This window comes from Musa acuminata, chromosome BXJ1-9 (genome assembly GCF_036884655.1).
Source record: "Musa acuminata AAA Group cultivar baxijiao chromosome BXJ1-9, Cavendish_Baxijiao_AAA, whole genome shotgun sequence".
In the NCBI taxonomy this organism is placed as follows: Eukaryota; Viridiplantae; Streptophyta; class Magnoliopsida; order Zingiberales; family Musaceae; genus Musa; species Musa acuminata.
This window is the reverse complement of record NC_088335.1, coordinates 1393840-1411665: the sequence shown is the minus strand read 5'-3', so window position 1 is coordinate 1411665 and position 17826 is coordinate 1393840. Positions and strand designations below refer to the sequence as shown.

Below are 17826 nucleotides of genomic sequence, written 5' to 3'. Positions count from 1 at the left end.
ACAACTGAGAATTGCATCACTACTATCCTGCTCTTGACAAGACAATGTATAATCCTAAGTTGATAGACCTTCACAATTATTAATTTACAAGAGCAAGAGCATCGTTACAATGGAGAATCAGTAACATTCAATTAATACAAAGGGACCATTTAATCTAAGTACAAACATTGCGGAAAGAAGCGAATTCATCCCATTATAATGTGCAGGGTAATAACTTGTATCTTTCTCGCTGGGTTTATAAAAATCTAAGAACATGAAGTGGATTACCTTAACAACTTGCCATGCTTCACCAAGAGGCACTGGAGATAGAGCTGCAGTTTTATGCTTGAATGTATTCCATCATTAAGACAAAACCAAAACTTTCCAGTTGAATCTGGATAAAAAAGTAACAAAGGAGGCATATACTTCTTTAAGTAACAAACCCAAAATGAATAATCATCATTTTATGCTGAACAAGTACATGATTCTTACTAGGAAACGGTATGACTTTTGGTAATCGGATGATCAACTATTAATCTGAATTTTCTACAAAACTTTGAAGATGATGCTACAATGAAATGCACATTTACAAATGCCTAAATTACCTAAAATTTCATTTTGGTGTTATAAAGCATCACTTGGTCAAAATTTTGTAAGTAAATCAACGTACAGAAGCTAGGCATTCCACAATGGTATGGGCTTCAACACCGATAAGGGAAACCATGAAGTTTCTCTGCAAAGTTGGTTTTACTATCTCATAATTCCTTTCTGTATTGGTGATTTGTTCTTTGCTTGGATATCTCAAAACCAAACTCAAGTCCGACGATAAGATAATTTTCCTAGAGATCACTTAGATCAATTGTTGACTCACTTCTCCAGTAAACCTCAGATGAATCTTTCTCGGAAGATGCTGACAGACTATTGGTTGACCCGGACAGTATATTCTCCAAGGAATCAGCCAAGTATGCCTCCCAAAGATCGGACATGCAAACCTTTCGATAAGCGTCATACCCTGCTGCTCTCAGCCCTGATGTCTTCGTTGACAAAGCATCAGAACAAAACTTTCCTGATCCCATTTCCATCAGTAAAGCCTCAGCCAAACCTGATCTGGAAAAGACAACAGCTGCACAAGTCTCATCCATCAACTGTAACTCGAAATCTTCTGTGAACACCTCATGAATTTGTTGTAGCTCACGTTTTAGCTCCTTAGAAGAAATCAAATGACTAAATCCCCACAAAAACACTAAGTTACCAGTGCTCGATTTCTGGGCATGTTCCATCAGATAATTAAGCTCATCATCAGGTTCCTGTAGGCTAGTGCATATGGGATAAAAGATATTTGAATAATCTTCAATGGGCATGATGTTCTGTCCTTGAGGAAGTTGACCATCAGGATTCAGTTTTAGTAATGCACTGAGTGCTGCAAATAAATAAGTTATTTGCAGAACATTATTTCCATGAATGGCCTTGTTGCTCTTTTCTTCAGCGGCTGGAGTTAAAAAGGAAAAAAAAAATCATATTCTGAGCTCAGAAATCAAACAAATAAGATCATCACAAAATGTAATATGACTAAAGTGAACTATGCAGGAGAAGTGAGCTTATGTCAAGCAAGACAGGTGTTTTTCCCCCAAAAACACAAATCTATTGAGATTTCAAAATTCTATAAAGGATCTGTGCAGATCATTATGGAAAAAAAAGTCTACCTTGTGCTTGTGCAGGGGGAGGAGATTCTTCCCACAAAAAAGTAGATTTTTCTATCCTAACTCTTATGGCAGCCCAATTGATTGTTTTTACATTCACAAAAACTGTGCATTATAGAAAAGAAATACAATTGTGCTAAAAGTAGTTTGATGTCAACAATAATGTGACAGATGGTGATTCAAGCTTATAACATGAAATTGGTGAAGGAATCAATCTGACTGAGAAAAACAAGTCATCCATAAATTTCTGTTGCTTATGTAGGATAACAAAGATATACAGAATTATTTTATGTGACAGGAGAAAAAGACACCTGCCAATAAGACAAATACCTTTTGGAGGGAGTTCGATATCAATAGGCATAAAGAATTGCCTCTTCAAGTAACTAAGAGTGGCAGGTAGATTCTTTGCTTTTCTCAAAGGGCCAATTTCCTTAGACAGATAGTTGATATCAATTATGTTAGTGAATACCAACCTCAAGGAGCACATAAATTCAAAGAGAGTTGGGGGCAAAGGGGCAATGAACTTTGAGTGAATAAATGTGAAATCTGCAAACAATGCAATTAATATTAGCAGATTAGATAAAAGAAAAAGGTGGGTAGGGTAATTTGAAAATCACCATGTAGACAGTTATAACCAATGACTGGTTTATTGGAAGAGGAAATCACATCAATCACTTCCCGGAATCCCCGAACTCTCAGGTTCTGCTCATTTTCAAGATTTTGAATCTCGGTCTAAAACAGAAAGTAAGAATGTGATGAACTACAAATCCAGACATAACAGATGCAATAAAAATGATATATCATGTATTTGAGAAACAACCATGAGAAGATTTTTATCCTCCTCTGAGCTAGTCAGCACTATACGTACAGCCTTAGGTCCTCCAGATTTGTCTGGAACAACCAGAGGTACAATGTTATCATGAATATGACTGACAGTCTGCAACCAAAAAAAGAAAACATAAATGGAAGTTTAGAAGTACCACCGTTCTCCAAAAACATGGATCTCTCAACTTAAATGAATTCCCTGTCTCTTTGAAGACAGAGGCAAAGGATGATCAAGCATTAATCCACATTGATCACCATAGCACTATGTTTTATCAACTCCATATGAGTTGCTATTAGCTAATTTCAGGTCTTAGTTCTAATTTTTCTTTTAAGCTAGATAGTCTGGATCTGGAAGCACTTCCCGAACTGCTATTACATTAAAAGATCCAAAGAAATTAAACCAGTTGTTCTTGGCAGCAATATTAGACAATTGAGTGGAAATACGCCTAAACTAATCCTAAATTCAGTAAAAAAGATCGCACCTGCAGAGCCAACTGAACTTGACGATCACTGCAGACACTGATGCTCATGGAAGGCCTCGAACCATATAGTTCAGTACCTGAGATGAGCTTTCGCAGGGACTTGATCAAATCCTCTATGTGATATTCCAAGACAATAAACACAGTAAGAAGCCACTCAAGTTAGCAGAAAAAACAAAAAACCTCATGCTTCACTGCTGAACCAACCATCAATTGTGTTACTCGATTCTTTACAAACATTCCACCAGTGCACAACTCTTGACTTAATTCTGGACATAAAAATTGAATCAGCAACTGAGAGGCTTGAAAACGATGATACTGGTTGTATTTGAGGGATGGGATTTCTTTCCTTGACAATAGATTCTTGTACTCGGGATGAGTATGAAATCCCTGCCAAAGGAATTGTGTGCTGAATCTAATCATATTTAAGGACATTTCTTATGCTAAATCTATCATTCACACTAACTTACCATCATATATGCAGGCATTAAAATCAAAACCTTCTTGAGCCATAGACGTCAGGAATGAAGTTTGACATGAGAAGGAATAGGAAGGTGCAACCAAATTTATTTCATCCCTAGGAAATAAGTGAAAGTTGTACCTGTAACCAGGTAGCACAATGTTATTAAACATCAAAGCTACGATACTGAAAACTGCACTAGCAAGAATAGAAAAAGCCCTGAGGTTACAATACAAGGCACAGAGACATAATTTAATTAATTCTCAATATGAGATTCAATTCTAAGTTTTGACGATAAAATAATTGCTTTTCCTACCAATTAGCTCCAAGTCCAAAGGGGCACAATACTCATTAATAAGAGGCTACAATGGATTATCTATAAGTATTTCTTAAATTTTTAGTCGATGTCATTGCATCTATAAACTTAAGCCAGTAGATGAGACATTATCTTGAAAGGCAAATGACTCAACCCAACATGTGAACGTGAATCAAGAATCAATTTTATAAGTGTGGTCTAGCTAATTTTGAGTATTGAACTTTCCACCTCAATATCATGTTAAATTCTTGATCAATGACATTGCATAAAGAAGCTTAAGCCACTAGATAAGACATGATCTACATATTTATATTCTTAAATAATCAATATTTAGATCATCTTCGCTCATTATTTCCTACAGCATTACAAAGGCTACCATACGCTATCCAATGCTGATGTAAATTGAATCGAAAGCCACGCAAAGCAGAAAAAAAAAAAGAAAGATCAATTAACTTGTTCCTTTTGAGCAATTACAGTTAATACCAGCCCATAACATTAAAACAAACAAAAGAAAAAGAAAGGGATAGGAAACTAATGCTCTCCTAACTAAGGACTAAAAGAAATGAGTCATCTTTCGCCCACATCCCTATCCGATAATCAAGCACAACATAACATCAAAAAATTCTGATGTGAAACAAATGTTATATTACGAAGATAAGACCCGAAAGGAACGATAACTATTCCGGAATCCAAAATTTGGAATGGGAAGAGAGCACATACGGGTAAGCGAGGACTTTGTAACCTCGGAGGCGGAAGGGGCAGACGGCAAACTGGAGGATCTCGTACGACTCGGCCGCAAGCCTGGCCTTGAGGTAGGCGACCTCGGGGGTGTCGATGGGGAGGACGCGGTGCCACGGGTGGCGGCGGGAGGAGGCGACGGAGTCGCCGGTCTTGCGGCAGGAGATGGCGACGAAGTCGGCGCTGTCCACGTCGGTCCTGAGCTGCTGTAGGGCGGCGGCGAAGTTGGACTTCGTGACCTGCTTCACGGCGCCGGCCCACCGCTGCTTCCCGCTGCCGGCGGCCATCCGTGTCTCCCTCGCTCCCCCACTCCCCCCTTCCCTCTCATTATATATTAGTGAGGGTGAGACGGAACAGAGGGAGGATGCAGTTTGTGTCTGGGCTTATATTTGGGCTCCCCATTTCCCCGTTATGGCCTTTTTATGGCTTATGAAAGAATATATATAATTTAATTTTTCGACATAATTAATTTTGCTTCAAATAAGAGAATTATGAGTGTATTTGTCGAATGAGTGACGCAAGGGTCAATCACGGTCAAAATCAGGTCAACCTTGATCCACGGTCACGAATCAGACATTAGTATCAATATCTTTCAGGGGTGATGTGGCATCTCGATCATGTAGGACCATGGAAGCATTCTCACAGGCGAGATCCACGCGTCAGGTTTCTGAGAACCCACGTCTCCTATCAAACTTTTGCATGGCTGCTTCGGCCCGGAACGAAAAGGCCCAACCGTGTATGGATAGGGAACCGAATCAAGGTCGTAACCCTTCTTGAATTGGAACGAAAAAGACCACCTTCCCCAGTTTCCACCGCCGTTTCTTCCTCCCCAGTGGAACGCTCTTCAGCAAGTCTTGGGGATGGACTCGAAAGAAATCGGCAGCGGGTCGTCCGGTGCGGACCTCCTCCGCGAGATCGAGAGGCTGAGGTCGGACAAAGAGGAGCTCGAGAGCCGAATTCATCTTCTTGAGGCGCAAATCAAGCCTCGGGGTGCCGCGGAGAAGGACAAGAGCGGAAGTTGCAGTTTGAGCTCGCTTTCGTGCCCTCAGATGAATGGCGCTACCATTAGCGGCTTGAGCCCGGAGATGATCCACAGATATAGTCGCCACCTCTTGGTTCCTGATTTCGGAGTCGAAGGTTCGTCGGTCATTTGGTTTAATTCTTTCTTCTATGTCAAGCTCTCTTTTTTATCACATTCTCCATTTGTTGCCTTAGAATTATATTCCTCAATTCTTTGCTTTAATTGATATATTAGTTTTGTGGAAGTTCCTTCGTACCTTTTAACAGCTTCTTCAACACAGTTATTTTCGTTTATTTGCATCATATGAAAATTGAAAAGCTCTCTATTGTCAGATGGTAATCTTTGAAAATATTGTTGATGTGAATCTGCCAACAGTAGCAACCTTTTGTTATATAGTTGATGCCATGTCAAACGCATTGCCTTTTAATGGATTTCACAGTTCAACTACACTTAAGTAGTTTCCCCAAGTACGGGATTGTTGTCAAATAACTCGTGCACATGCCCACTGTTCTCTAGCAGTAATGGTAAGGCACTTTCTTTCTCATCTAGAGCTATTTTATTATCTCAAAGATATTATAAAGAGAAATCTATTATATTGTCAAACCAATGTTGGTTTCTGTCACAGGATTTATTGGCAAGGAAATGCGTAATGCGACGTTTAGTCTGTGTATTCTGTCAACATTTAGTAAATATTCTGAATTTACTCTTTAGTTGCTCAACCACGATAAGTGTTTGCAGTCAGCTGTTGTCATCCAGTCAGTTTAACAGATCCAGTCATGAATTATAAAGAGAAGCAAGGTGGTTTATGTCAATTGTAATGTCAAAAGACTTGCGAGTTCTAATAAGGAAGAAATGTTGTCTATGGCTGTATTATTATCGGGGTAGAATGCCATAATAAGTTTTCCAAAATTAGCAGCTTCTTTAGAAATCTATTCTGGGGAGGTTTTTCCATACATTAGAGACAATTTTTGTTTAGAATTTATTGGACTCTGCAGTTAACAATGCCACATTGGAAATTTGCAACCTGCTTATTATGTTTTAATGCAGAAGGCTACATTTTCATAAAAGTTCTTTGTCAGGAGGCATATTGCAGCTCTTTATTGTTTGGAAGAACTAGTGAAAGAGATGCTTGATTGTTTTCTGCTGAACTTTACCTCATTCTTGAATCTTGAGTACTCGTTTGATGCGACTACATATATCTTGTGCCTTGTTGCTTGTGCTTCTGTGATGTCGAGTCAGGATGTGGAGCTGGTGCGATTCAGATGTTGTAACAAATAAGTGTACTGAACCGGATGGTACTAATTTGCGCTGATTATTATCAGGGGGGCTGGGTATTGGTTGGTAGTTAAGAGGCTTTGCTGTTTCATTTGGTAAGAGATGATATTATTGGTTTCTATCTTCTGCATCTGGTACTCTTATTAATCAATTGTCACATTCAAAAAAATTGTTTGCTTCGGGACTGCATATTAGCAGGAACCTCATGATGTGTTTCCCTTTCTTGTTTGTAAGTCATGTTTTTATTCTGATTCCAATAATATCATATAAGATAACAAGCCATTAATGTAGTTTGCCAAAGTTGAACCTCAGATATGCTAGTTTATGTATTTAATTTTGTTAAACAGATTTGGGAACATATTCAGTACATTCACCTTTGCTAATTTTTATCCATGGTCATCTCTGAAAGTAAAGTAGTGATTACCTTTTCTTTGTGGTGTATTTTCTGCAGCACCTTGGTCAATGAAAGTTTTCTACAACATATTCATTCTATGTTGATTCATATGCGAGTAAATTTATAGTTTAGGCATCTTACTATGTTTATATGTTTTCCAGTGTATATTACTATGTTCCAAATCTGAGTTGGTTCTAGGAAAGGACAATTTGAGGCCAATTCTACCCCTTAATTTATGGGTTTTCGTTATTTTCTATCTAGCCATTGTTATTGCTTTTGGTAGTTTTATAATTAGTAGCATACTTTGGCATCAACTAAGATGTAGTGACCATTATCAATTGGTACTATGCAGGGCAATTGAAACTCTCAAAGTCTTCGATATTGGTGGTTGGAGCTGGAGGTTTAGGATCACCTGTAGCTATGTACCTTGTTGCATGTGGTGTTGGTATTATTTTTTGACTGTCTACACTTGAAGTTCACTTCATCTAAATATACAACTTGATATATCTCCTTCTGATTGCATGTAATTTTGGATCTGCACAAGGTGTTTATAAAACAATAGTTAGCATACCATGATTATTCTTCTTTTTATTGGCTACATATTGCCTCTAAATTTGTGAACATTTCAATGTTGCTTTTCAAGTAACCTATTGAACTATTATGGCTTATGTTTCATACTTAGACTCGGTTTTTCTTTTTGTAGGTTGCTTAGGCATTGTGGACAGTGACATTGTTGAGCTAAACAACCTACATCGACAAGTATGCAAATCGGTTTTTTCTTTCTCCTTTTATCTGTTCTCCCTAATATCTCTTTTCTCTCTCGTATATAATGGATTATGGAAATACTATTTGGATTTTGACCAGTTGCAAGATGTGTAAAATATAGAGCTAATGGATAGGTTGACAAACTTGTGCTTCTTGTAAATTTTATTCATATGTGATATATAGATAGTTTGAGCAAGGCTGGCTTAGAATCAATTATCTCATAATGTTGCATTTATTCTTTATCTTAAAGGGGGGAAAAAAGCATAGTTTTTGTTAAACAAAGTATTTAGTTGGTTGTTCTAAGTTCTAACATGGTATGTAGTTTTGATGTGTAATAAAATGATGAGAAAGTGCAAATTTAATTTTCTTTTGGTGCTAAATTAACAACTGTAATAATTTTCTTAGTAATATGAATTCCTGCATCATGTTTGACTTCTCTTCTCTCTAGAAGTTTTTGACTTTACCAATTGAATAATTATAGAAAAAATGGAACCTAAATATTACCCATATAACACAACCTTCATCTCTAACAGCCAAACAATGTTGTTTTACGTTGCTGAGGTCTTTATGAAAAAGCTTCCAAGTTCTAACACAATTTATTCTATACTGGTTCTCTTTATGGCTGAATTCTTACTTTAGTGTGAAAATTTTCTCGAAAATTTTCTCATTCTTCCTGACACTGATTCAGATTATCCACACAGAAGCATATGTTGGGCAATCAAAAGTGAAATCAGCAGCTTCTTCTTGTCATGCGTATGTAGATATCCTTTTTTTGCTTTGAATGAGTATAAGAAAGATTGCTTATTTGGTTGTTTTCTTTCTTGAATTATATGACAGGACTTTTGTCTGATGTAATTGTTTGGTTCCAGAATTAATTCTTCTGTCAAGTTGGTTGAACATCGAGAAGCTTTGCAGGCAGTGAATGCTTTGGATATAGTCAGCAAGTATCCTTAATGAAGCCCATAGATTTTCAGGACATCATTTATTTGTAGTGTTTCTTGCTAATGCGGCTAAACTATTTTGTTTTCCAAGACTACTGATATTGTTAAAGATATGACATTGTTGTTGATGCAACAGATAATCTCCCAAGTCGTTACATGATTAGTGATTGCTGTGTCTTGCTGGATAAGGTAATGCTTGGTCTTTGTAATTGACATATGTGAAATTGAAGTATATATGCAACCACCAAAGCTTCTGTGTTGGTTCAAGAAGTCTTTTTTCGGTTTCATCACTGTTTAAAGCTATGAAATTCTATTAGAGATACAGGATGCTAGTACGGGACAGGGCAAATATGTTGATACATCAAATCTTTTGAAAAAATAGAATACAAAATGACACATGTATCACAATTGGGATTGTTTTTAACTAAGCTCGGCAGTCAAATTTTAGTATTAGAATATATAATTAGATATAATGATAAATGATAATAAGTAATTGATTAGCATCTCAATCTATTCATTGTGAAGGAGTATTTCTTAATAACATAAGTCTTGTACGAGGTAGTTTCTTGTCTTTTGTTTTTTCATCTCTTTTCAGTGTTTTTCTCCTAAAACTCGATACATTCTGGTGTACTGCCAATTGGTAAACTGGTATGGACTGGTATAATACCAGTCTTAGCTTTGACTGGTACACTAGGTTCAGATCCATACGCTACAGCTACACGAAATTGTGAACCTTGATACGAATGATAAAACAAATTTCTAATATTTATCTGTCCACTCTACAATTAAAGCGTCAACACTCATGGAAAAAGGTCCTCTTAAGAGATATCTAGAGCAACACACTGGTATCCTGAAAGTATATAGTTTTTATGTTAATTGTCCAAAACTTTAATACTTGAGAAAAGTATATGTCTTGTATCTGATACAGATAACACAAGTAATTTGAATTTTGATGTATCCATAATTCATAGCTTTAAAGTTTGAGTAGAAATTTGAAGTTTGAACACTCAGTATCTATGTTGGCTCTCAAATAGCAACACTTCCCACCAATTCTTAATAATTATAGAATTGTAGTCATGCCTGAGATTGGGATAACACTGTGAACATCAGTGCCAAGTTCTAACCAATTGCACCACTTTTATACCTTGGGCACAAAGTCTGACCATACCAGGTTGGTCCTTCCATAAAATGTTTTGCACAAGTGATAATTTTAGCAGTTATATGTGCATGCTCTAATGATTCAGACCTTGATCCCATCTGGTCAAGGATTCAGTTGTCCAAAATCAAAGATTCACTTCTAATGTTATAAAAATTGCCTTAAATATTTGGGTGGCTGAGGTCATGAATTGCTATATTAACCATCTCAAGGCATCCCTGTTAGTATGTAGTAGTCCACTTTAGGTACTGATATGGAGTCTCATTCTGCCCAATCCTTCACCAAGGTACAACATGCAGTATGCAAAAGGCAGTCTAGTGCACAAAGCTCTTGCCAATACAGGATCTAGAGGCTAATCGATTTGGCTCATGGAGTACATGGTTGCATATGGTGTTCATGTCAAAATAGTTGTAAATTGTAATTGTTTTGGTAAAATATCATTGACTAGTAAATTGTATGTGTATGATTAAGTTTAAACAATAAGTAGGTGAGCGCAGGCCATAATCATATTTGTCTAGGATGGCATCATATTCATACTCGTTTATATATCTGTTTAAGTAATTATAGAAAAATTGACAAATGACTAGGAAAGTAATAATGCCCATCACATTTGTGGCTTATGTATTGCTTCTGTAGTAGCTTATGTACTAACCCAGAAATAACAATACAATTTGTTTAGTTATCTAGTGAAATACTATTAACTAAAAAATCATAAGCATATGATTAACTTCTTGTCCGAGAGGATATTAGTATGCGGACCACCCTCTACCGGGCGGTACCAGTGTTTTGACCCTGTATCGGGCGATACAGGGTCTGTACCAACTACCAAGCGATAATAATCGAAATCCGACTGTTACCAAGGCATACCGATTGGTATGCTCCGGATTTTGATTGTTACCGAGGTGTATCGGTTGGTACGCCCCAAATTTTGACTGTTATCGAAGCGTACCGTTCGGTACATCATGATATTTTTGGACCATTACCTCCAGGTATTTTTGGAGGTTTTTCAACTCTTTTTGGGTGTACTATTAGTATGCCCCGACGGTTTGCACCCACCAATACGGACCGAAATTGAGAACCTTGGTTTAAACAATAAGTAGGTGAATATTAGGCCATGAACAAGTTTGTCTAGGATGGCTCTATATTCATGCTCATTTCAAATACCTGTTTAATTAATTATATATTAGGAATTGGAAAATTTCTAGGGAATTGATAAAGCATATCGTATTCTTTGTAATATGTGGGTATTGTGGCCATGTACCGAAGCAAAACAATGGGAATTTGATAAGCATTTGCTTATTCATCAAATTAAATCAAAATAACCAAAACCAATAGTCTTTTGACTATAGTAGTAGTAGACTATAAAGATTAAGATCCTAAACTATTTGACAATTGTATAACAAATTACAGTAAGATTTAATATTTATGTATTGTTAATCAAATCATGATATGCTCCATGATGTAGAATATATTGGTTTATGTGGTTATCGTTAATCAAATCATATTAGGTTTCAAATTAAGTAGAACTAAAACTGAATATATATAATGTAATTCTAGTGATTTCAGGAATAGATTAGAGAATATAGTTAAGTTGGATGGACAAGAAATCCCTTTAAATAAAAGTCTTAGGTATCTTGGATCAATTATTCAACAAGATAGAGAGATCGATGAAGATATTATTCATAGAGTAAAAATAGGATGGTTAAAATGACGAGAGGTGTTAGGAGTCTTATGTGATTATCGGATACCTTTGAGATTAAAAGATAAATTTTATAAGATAGCTGTGAGACCAACAATGTTTTATGGATCTTAGTGTTGGGCAGTTAAGAAACAACATATACAAAAAGTTTGTATTGTTGAGATGAGAATGTTGAGATGAATATCAAGAGTTACTAAGAAAGATAGGAAAAGAAATATTTTTATTCGTGAACAATTAGGTATCGCTTCAATAGAGGATAAGCTGGGAGAAAACTGTTTAAGATGGTATGAGCATGTGCTTAGGAAATATTCAAATATAGTAGTTAGAAGAGATGAAATTATTAATGTTAGTAGTATGAGAAGAAGTAGAGGAAGACATAAAAAGACTTTAATATAAATTATAAATAAAGATTTAAATACTCTGAACTTGACTAAACATATGACTCTTTACAAATCTTAAGGGTGGCAAAAGATCCATGTAGCTAACCCCAAATAGTTATGACTTGTGCCTTTGTTGTTGTTGTTGTAGTATATTTTATGTTGAATTTTATTTCTATGCTTTCTAGAACTTGTGCATTGCATTTGTCTCACTAAAAGAAATGTTTCAGATTGTGTCAAAGAACCTATTTTGTATACAATCATAATAAGATTGTGGTCTCTATTCGACCGACAAGAATATGCATGTATAAGTTTGGCTCTTAGAATATCTGCAGGGTGATATTGAACTCAGTAGGTTAGTTTCTCTTGAGATCTGTTCTCCTGAGTGGATTCATTCTCTTCTCTGCAGCCTCTTGTATCTGGGGCAGCACTAGGCTTGGAGGGACAGGTAAACTTGTCTGAAAATTAGGTTCCTTTTATTGCCATATATAAACCAATTTTGAGTTGAAAATTGTTCATTATTAATAGCTAAAAGTAACAACTTTGTTATGCAGCTTACTGTGTATAATTATAATGGAGGTCCATGTTATCGTTGCCTTTTTCCAACCCCACCACCTTCTGCAGCATGTCAAAGGTGTTCTGACAGTGGTGTTCTCGGGGTAGGTGAGTTGCATATAGTCTAGTTTCTTTTTTACTTGTTTGAAGATCGTGGAAGCTTATCTAATAAAATGAGAACTTCTTGATCAAATTTGAAGTATATTATATCATCAGTAATTTTGTTAATTTCCATGCTTGAATGCCTTTAGGTGGCAACTTTTGTAATTGGTAACAGATCATACTATATCGATAAAGTTTTTTGGCTATTGTTCCAGTCAGATGCAATCTTCTCTTTCAAGTACTTGATTTTTTAGATATTAATCCAGTCTTCCCAATAAGTTAGTAAAGGGGCTTCCTTATCTACACGTGCAATTGAAGTGCATATCGAGAATCTAGACATGCGGATGTGCCCTATATGTGATGAAGAAAATAAAAAGAAAAGTTCATCTTGTCTATGACTCTTAGAACTGTTAGGTGTTTATCTTTGGAGAAATTCTTGGGTTTTATGGTGACTTAAATGAAAAAATGCTTTGAAACTCTTAATCACTCATTGACAGCAGTTGATGTATTAAGTATTAACTACAATTTTTTTTGGTCAAATTTGGCTTCTGGCCTTTCGTTTTATTGACAGCTAATTAACCTTTTGACATGCATTTGTGACACTGTGCAGCTTTAAAAGAATAATGTGGAAACATGTGTTTGGTAATTAGATTATCTTGATACCATTGAAAAGTAGTACATTACTGTGGCATAAACCATAAACTGTGAATTACTTATCTGTGGTAAGAATTAAGAAGCACTCTATAACATTATCAACTCTCAGTTTCATAAACTGTACATGTGTATCTGATTCGTAAACCTTTACTATATCTAACAACTCTATACTTAAACTAGTTGTGCTTGTATCTGGCATAATATAGAGTTCAAACTTTGAATAGCAGTAATATATACTTATAAGGGTACCAAAAGCTGTTTCAGCTGAAGTTTTTGTCAGAGTGCCATAGTTTGATTTGTAAATTTTACTAGCACTATTTTCTCTGTATTTATGCAAAGTAATCCTAGTCAAGTAGTCATATAAAGATAAGGGATCATTCTCACGTACGTTTGGTATAAATTGTTTTGCTTTCGTAGCTATCTATTTGAATTTTGCTTGAGAAGGGTTGAAGCATAACTCTGAACTTACAGTAATACAAAAGCTTATAAAGCTGCTATGTGAAATTGGAAATCTCTCCTATTTATGTTTTCCTCGCTTGATTTTTATGCTTATGAAGTGAAATTATAAATTTAGGAGCTATTTCTTCAACATTATCTACCATATATGTGTTACTTGTTCTGAACTGTCATTGATGGTTTAATACAACATGTCATTATTGTCTGATTAGTTCCTGGGGTGATCGGATCTCTCCAAGCTCTGGAGGCTATTAAAGTTGCTAGTGCTGTTGGTGAACCTCTCTCTGGAAGAATGCTTCTTTTTGATGCATTATCTTCTCGAACTCGGACTGTATGTAACTTGATCCTTTCACTAAGGACTGTGTTCGTATCTATAAGTATTACCTTTTCCTCTTTTATGCAATTGTTTAAATCCTTTTGGGCAAAACATTGTTCTGTTCTCTTGATCTAATGTTAGGCATCTATAAATTTCATAAAATTACTTGAGTCTAAGATTCTATACATTTTTATAGGTCAAGATTCGAGGAAGATCTCCAGCTTGTCTTATTTGTGGTGAAAATGCTGCATTTACTAGAGAAAATTTTCAAAGTTTTGATTATGAGAACTTCACACAATCTCCAATGTCTGATAAGGTAAGCTTGCTGCCTCGCACGATTTTCATAGTAAAATCTGATTCTTGTTTGGTCTAATTCTCTGAAGGCATAGACAACTCAATTTTGTGGTCAATAAAGTTACTTCTGGCTACTACACATATTATCCTGTAACTTAGCTATATCCTGAAAAGTTTATATGCCACTAATTTCTGTTCTACAATGACTTCTGCGACTCATTATGAATTCGACAGCTATCATTTATGGTTGATTTTCCAAAACCCATTGTTGATCTGGTTGTGCGTGTCAATATGGCATTTGATGCAAGAAACAGATGTTTCCATAGGTTCCTACTGAAGTGCTAGGTTTCTCCCCTAGGTTAGGTTCTAGTTTCAGCAAAAAATATTTTATGAATATCTATTTAAGCAGTATAAGATAATAGATTGTTGCATTTGCCCATGGCATTGAAAAGGTTGGTAGCAAAAATATAATCCATAAGAGGCAGTTGGATTTGCATAATGAAGTCTTTATAGATCTATATATGTATGAATATATGTAGACTTAACATCCTAAAATGAATATGAGAAGAATAACAAGCTTAGATGAATGCTGGAGAAACCAAAGATGAAATCCGGTTTTATGCATATGAATATATATATAATTAACATTCCTAAAATAGTAATTAGAAATATAACAAGCTTGGATGAATGCTGAAGAAACCAAAAGATAAAATCAGATGCGCTAGAACTTCTATCTTAATCTACTCCCATTATTTTCTCGCGAATCACACAACTCCCTCCAGTATGTCAATCGGAGACCCCCGACAGATCTCTAGTGGGGATCGGGATCCAATCGATGTCTTAACGTAACCTCGAGTGACTCGACCAATTACGCTAAGCCCGTAAAGGTAAACAACTCTTGCTAATCACAACTCCTTGTGATTCTCGTCCCGTTCGGTCTCCGAACTATGGCCTCGAGTGACTCGACCAACCATAGTGTTCGGTTAAGTCATCACCATCATTACAAGATGAGTCTGATTCGACAATATGCCATCGAGTGACTCGACCAAGCACACCATGTCCTTAGGTCACTAGTGACATCTTTATATCGTAGGCAAGATAGCAAATCGTGAAATAGGTGAGCCTTGAGTGACTCGACCAACTCAACCTACGTCGGGAATCGATCCCTACTATAACGATGGAAGACCACGTGGGTCAATCTGATTACCTCACGTTTACCGACTTAATATTATAAAAAGAGGAGATTTTTGATTTGATCTCCTAATATGATGTGTCACACACATACATATTTAATAGATATCTACATCGCATGCAAATATATATATATCTAGTATGTGTATAAATAATCACACATCACATGAGCAATCACACCAGATGATCATGGACCACATCCTAATGTGATCAGGCCCGGGCTAGTGGGCCTAATCACTCACATCAAGATCTATGTGTGCAGCGGCACATCTCCATGCCCTGTGATCGTCCATCTCGTCCTCGTCAGTTCCGTGTATTTGAATTGTAGAAGTTATCCAAGTTTGATCACATCCAGCTTGACATCACTATTTACAGTCTAAGCCTCTGTGTTTGGAGTTCATAATAAACTCAAATAAACAAGTTGCTGGACTTAGTAAAGTAAAGCTAATAATCTGCAAAATTGATTCCAGCAGGAAATTGGATAGAAAGAAGAAGATAAGTAGAGGAGAAAGAACGAAAAATATAGGAAAAAGGATGACTTCCTTTCCAGCATAATGGTCCTAGTGTATGCTACTTTTAAATTGACCGATAAAAAGAATCTCATGACTACTTTTCTCAATTATTTCTGCTGGATAGACTTTTTCATTTCAGTTTCTCTTTCTTTTTTTAGAAAAAGAGGTTCTCTAGTTGGGACTGGGTTTATAAAACTCGAGCAGTACTTGAATTGTACAAACAAGACTAGTCCATTTTCCTTTACTAAAGTTAAATCATCAAACGGTACTCTGATATCTAGATTGGCTAATTCTATAAATGCATAATCTTCTGTCGGACAAGTTGTTCCGTAAACCTAAACTAAAACTGATTCATCGGAACACCTCGATCTGCCTATGCTGCCTCTTCTAGAGTAGCTGTGCCTAGTAGCTTTGTATATAACTATACAAAGTAGCTTTGTATGAACAAGTATCTGTGTCGAATAGCTTATGGGCAAGTATGTTTCAGAATGATGATAGTATAGTTATATCCTTGTACAAAAAACCAAAATTATCCACTGGAGACCAAATCTATGTCGGAAATAATGCAGTATTTTCACACTACAGGATACTCGGTTCTTTTATCATATGATGATATGATTTCAAATTGACAGTATCAGTGCTGACCATTGTTGTTCAACTTATGTTGGGTTAGTTCTGTATCTGACAGGTTGGCTTGTTCATCTCCAATTACAATTACTTAATGTTGCTCCCTAGATTACTATGTTACATTTTTTTCATTGATTTTTTTTCAGTTGTGTACTCTTTGTGGCAACCAAAATGCCTAAGATTTTTTATCTGTAAATTTTATTGGATGCAGTCATCTGAGAAACTGAACCTGATTCCAGAAAGCTCTCGCATCACCGGTAAAGAATATAATGAAATTGTTAATACTGGTGAGCCACATGTACTGGTGGATGTAAGGCCAATACACCACTTCAAAATTGCAGCTATTCCCAAGTCGATGAACATTCCACTATCCAATTTGGAGGATAAGCTTTCAACCATCGATTCAGCTCTGAAGCAAGCAGCACAAGATTCTGGCAAGTGTGCTTCCCTGTTTGTGGTTTGTAGAAGAGGCAATGATTCCCAGAGAGCTGTTGACTACCTGAGCAAAAATGGTTTTCCTTCGGCCAAAGATATCGTCGGGGGGCTCCAATCTTGGTCTCAAGATGTTGACCACACATTTCCCTCTTACTAGGGAACTCATGTGGAATTTATGCTGCAAATCTAGATGATCTTTTGGTGTCATTACTTGGTTCCTGCTAAAGTGGACAACCTCAAGTGACACAAGTCAGATTGTAATGTGGTTAAATGTCGGGTAATTTATAAGTTTGTATGTTAATACTCATCTACTAGATTTTGTGTTTTTGGATGTGCACAAAAGCAAAGTGAATAGAAACTTGGGGAAAAAAAATACGCAAGTATATCATCAAAATTTTCAGCAATATCTTCATGAATGTTGTTCATGTCAATCAATCCAAAGAGATAATATTACAGGGGTTTTCCTAAAAAGTCAGACAAAAATAATTCATATGAAAAAGTTAGGCTCGCTCCTGTCCGCTTCTCCGTCAAATTGGTGGGACCCCATCTGATCAAGCTG

General features: G+C 36.3%; 2 protein-coding genes across 4 annotated transcripts; one reads left to right on the top strand and one right to left on the bottom strand.

Moving 5' to 3' along the window:
• Nucleotides 1-386: 386 nt before the first annotated feature.
• Nucleotides 387-4849, bottom strand: LOC135592340 (poly(A)-specific ribonuclease PARN-like). Its single transcript, XM_065081739.1, has 8 exons — nucleotides 4480-4849; nucleotides 3454-3584; nucleotides 3191-3373; nucleotides 2987-3099; nucleotides 2500-2616; nucleotides 2297-2411; nucleotides 2010-2225; nucleotides 387-1468 (listed from the first exon to the last, which is right to left on the bottom strand). Exons 1-8 carry the CDS (start codon nucleotides 4782-4784, stop codon nucleotides 819-821), a joined length of 1830 nt encoding a protein of 609 aa, XP_064937811.1. The 5' UTR covers nucleotides 4785-4849; the 3' UTR covers nucleotides 387-818.
• A 413-nt stretch (nucleotides 4850-5262) lies between these two features.
• On the top strand, nucleotides 5263-17650 carry LOC103996716 (adenylyltransferase and sulfurtransferase MOCS3-2). Of its 3 annotated transcripts, XM_009417686.3 has the most exons (12): nucleotides 5263-5634; nucleotides 7540-7632; nucleotides 7891-7946; nucleotides 8641-8705; nucleotides 8822-8896; nucleotides 9004-9082; nucleotides 12535-12573; nucleotides 12680-12788; nucleotides 14105-14223; nucleotides 14405-14524; nucleotides 17044-17089; nucleotides 17174-17650. In XM_009417686.3, exons 1-12 carry the CDS (start codon nucleotides 5358-5360, stop codon nucleotides 17422-17424), a joined length of 1329 nt encoding a protein of 442 aa, XP_009415961.2. In that variant the 5' UTR covers nucleotides 5263-5357; the 3' UTR covers nucleotides 17425-17650. The 3 variants fall into 3 exon arrangements, with proteins under 3 accessions (XP_009415961.2, XP_009415960.2, XP_064937810.1); XM_009417685.3 differs by having other exon boundaries at nucleotides 17044-17650; XM_065081738.1 differs by lacking the exon at nucleotides 5263-5634 and adding an exon at nucleotides 6761-6888 and having other exon boundaries at nucleotides 17044-17650.
• The last annotated feature ends 176 nt before the right edge of the window (nucleotides 17651-17826 follow it).

Coding starts and splice junctions, on each gene's coding strand:
- LOC103996716 (XM_009417685.3), top strand. CDS start 5,358: ATGGACTCGAAAGAAATCGGCAGCGGGTCGTCCGGTGCGGACCTCCTC. Junction 5,635..7,539: donor TCCTGATTTCGGAGTCGAAG/GTTCGTCGGTCA, acceptor GGTACTATGCAG/GGCAATTGAAACTCTCAAAG. Junction 8,897..9,003: donor GCTTTGGATATAGTCAGCAA/GTATCCTTAATG, acceptor ATATTGTTAAAG/ATATGACATTGTTGTTGATG.
- LOC135592340 (XM_065081739.1), bottom strand. CDS start 4,784: ATGGCCGCCGGCAGCGGGAAGCAGCGGTGGGCCGGCGCCGTGAAGCAG. Junction 3,374..3,453: donor TAATGCCTGCATATATGATG/GTAAGTTAGTGT, acceptor TTCCTTTGGCAG/GGATTTCATACTCATCCCGA. Junction 1,469..2,009: donor TATCGAACTCCCTCCAAAAG/GTATTTGTCTTA, acceptor TTTTAACTCCAG/CCGCTGAAGAAAAGAGCAAC.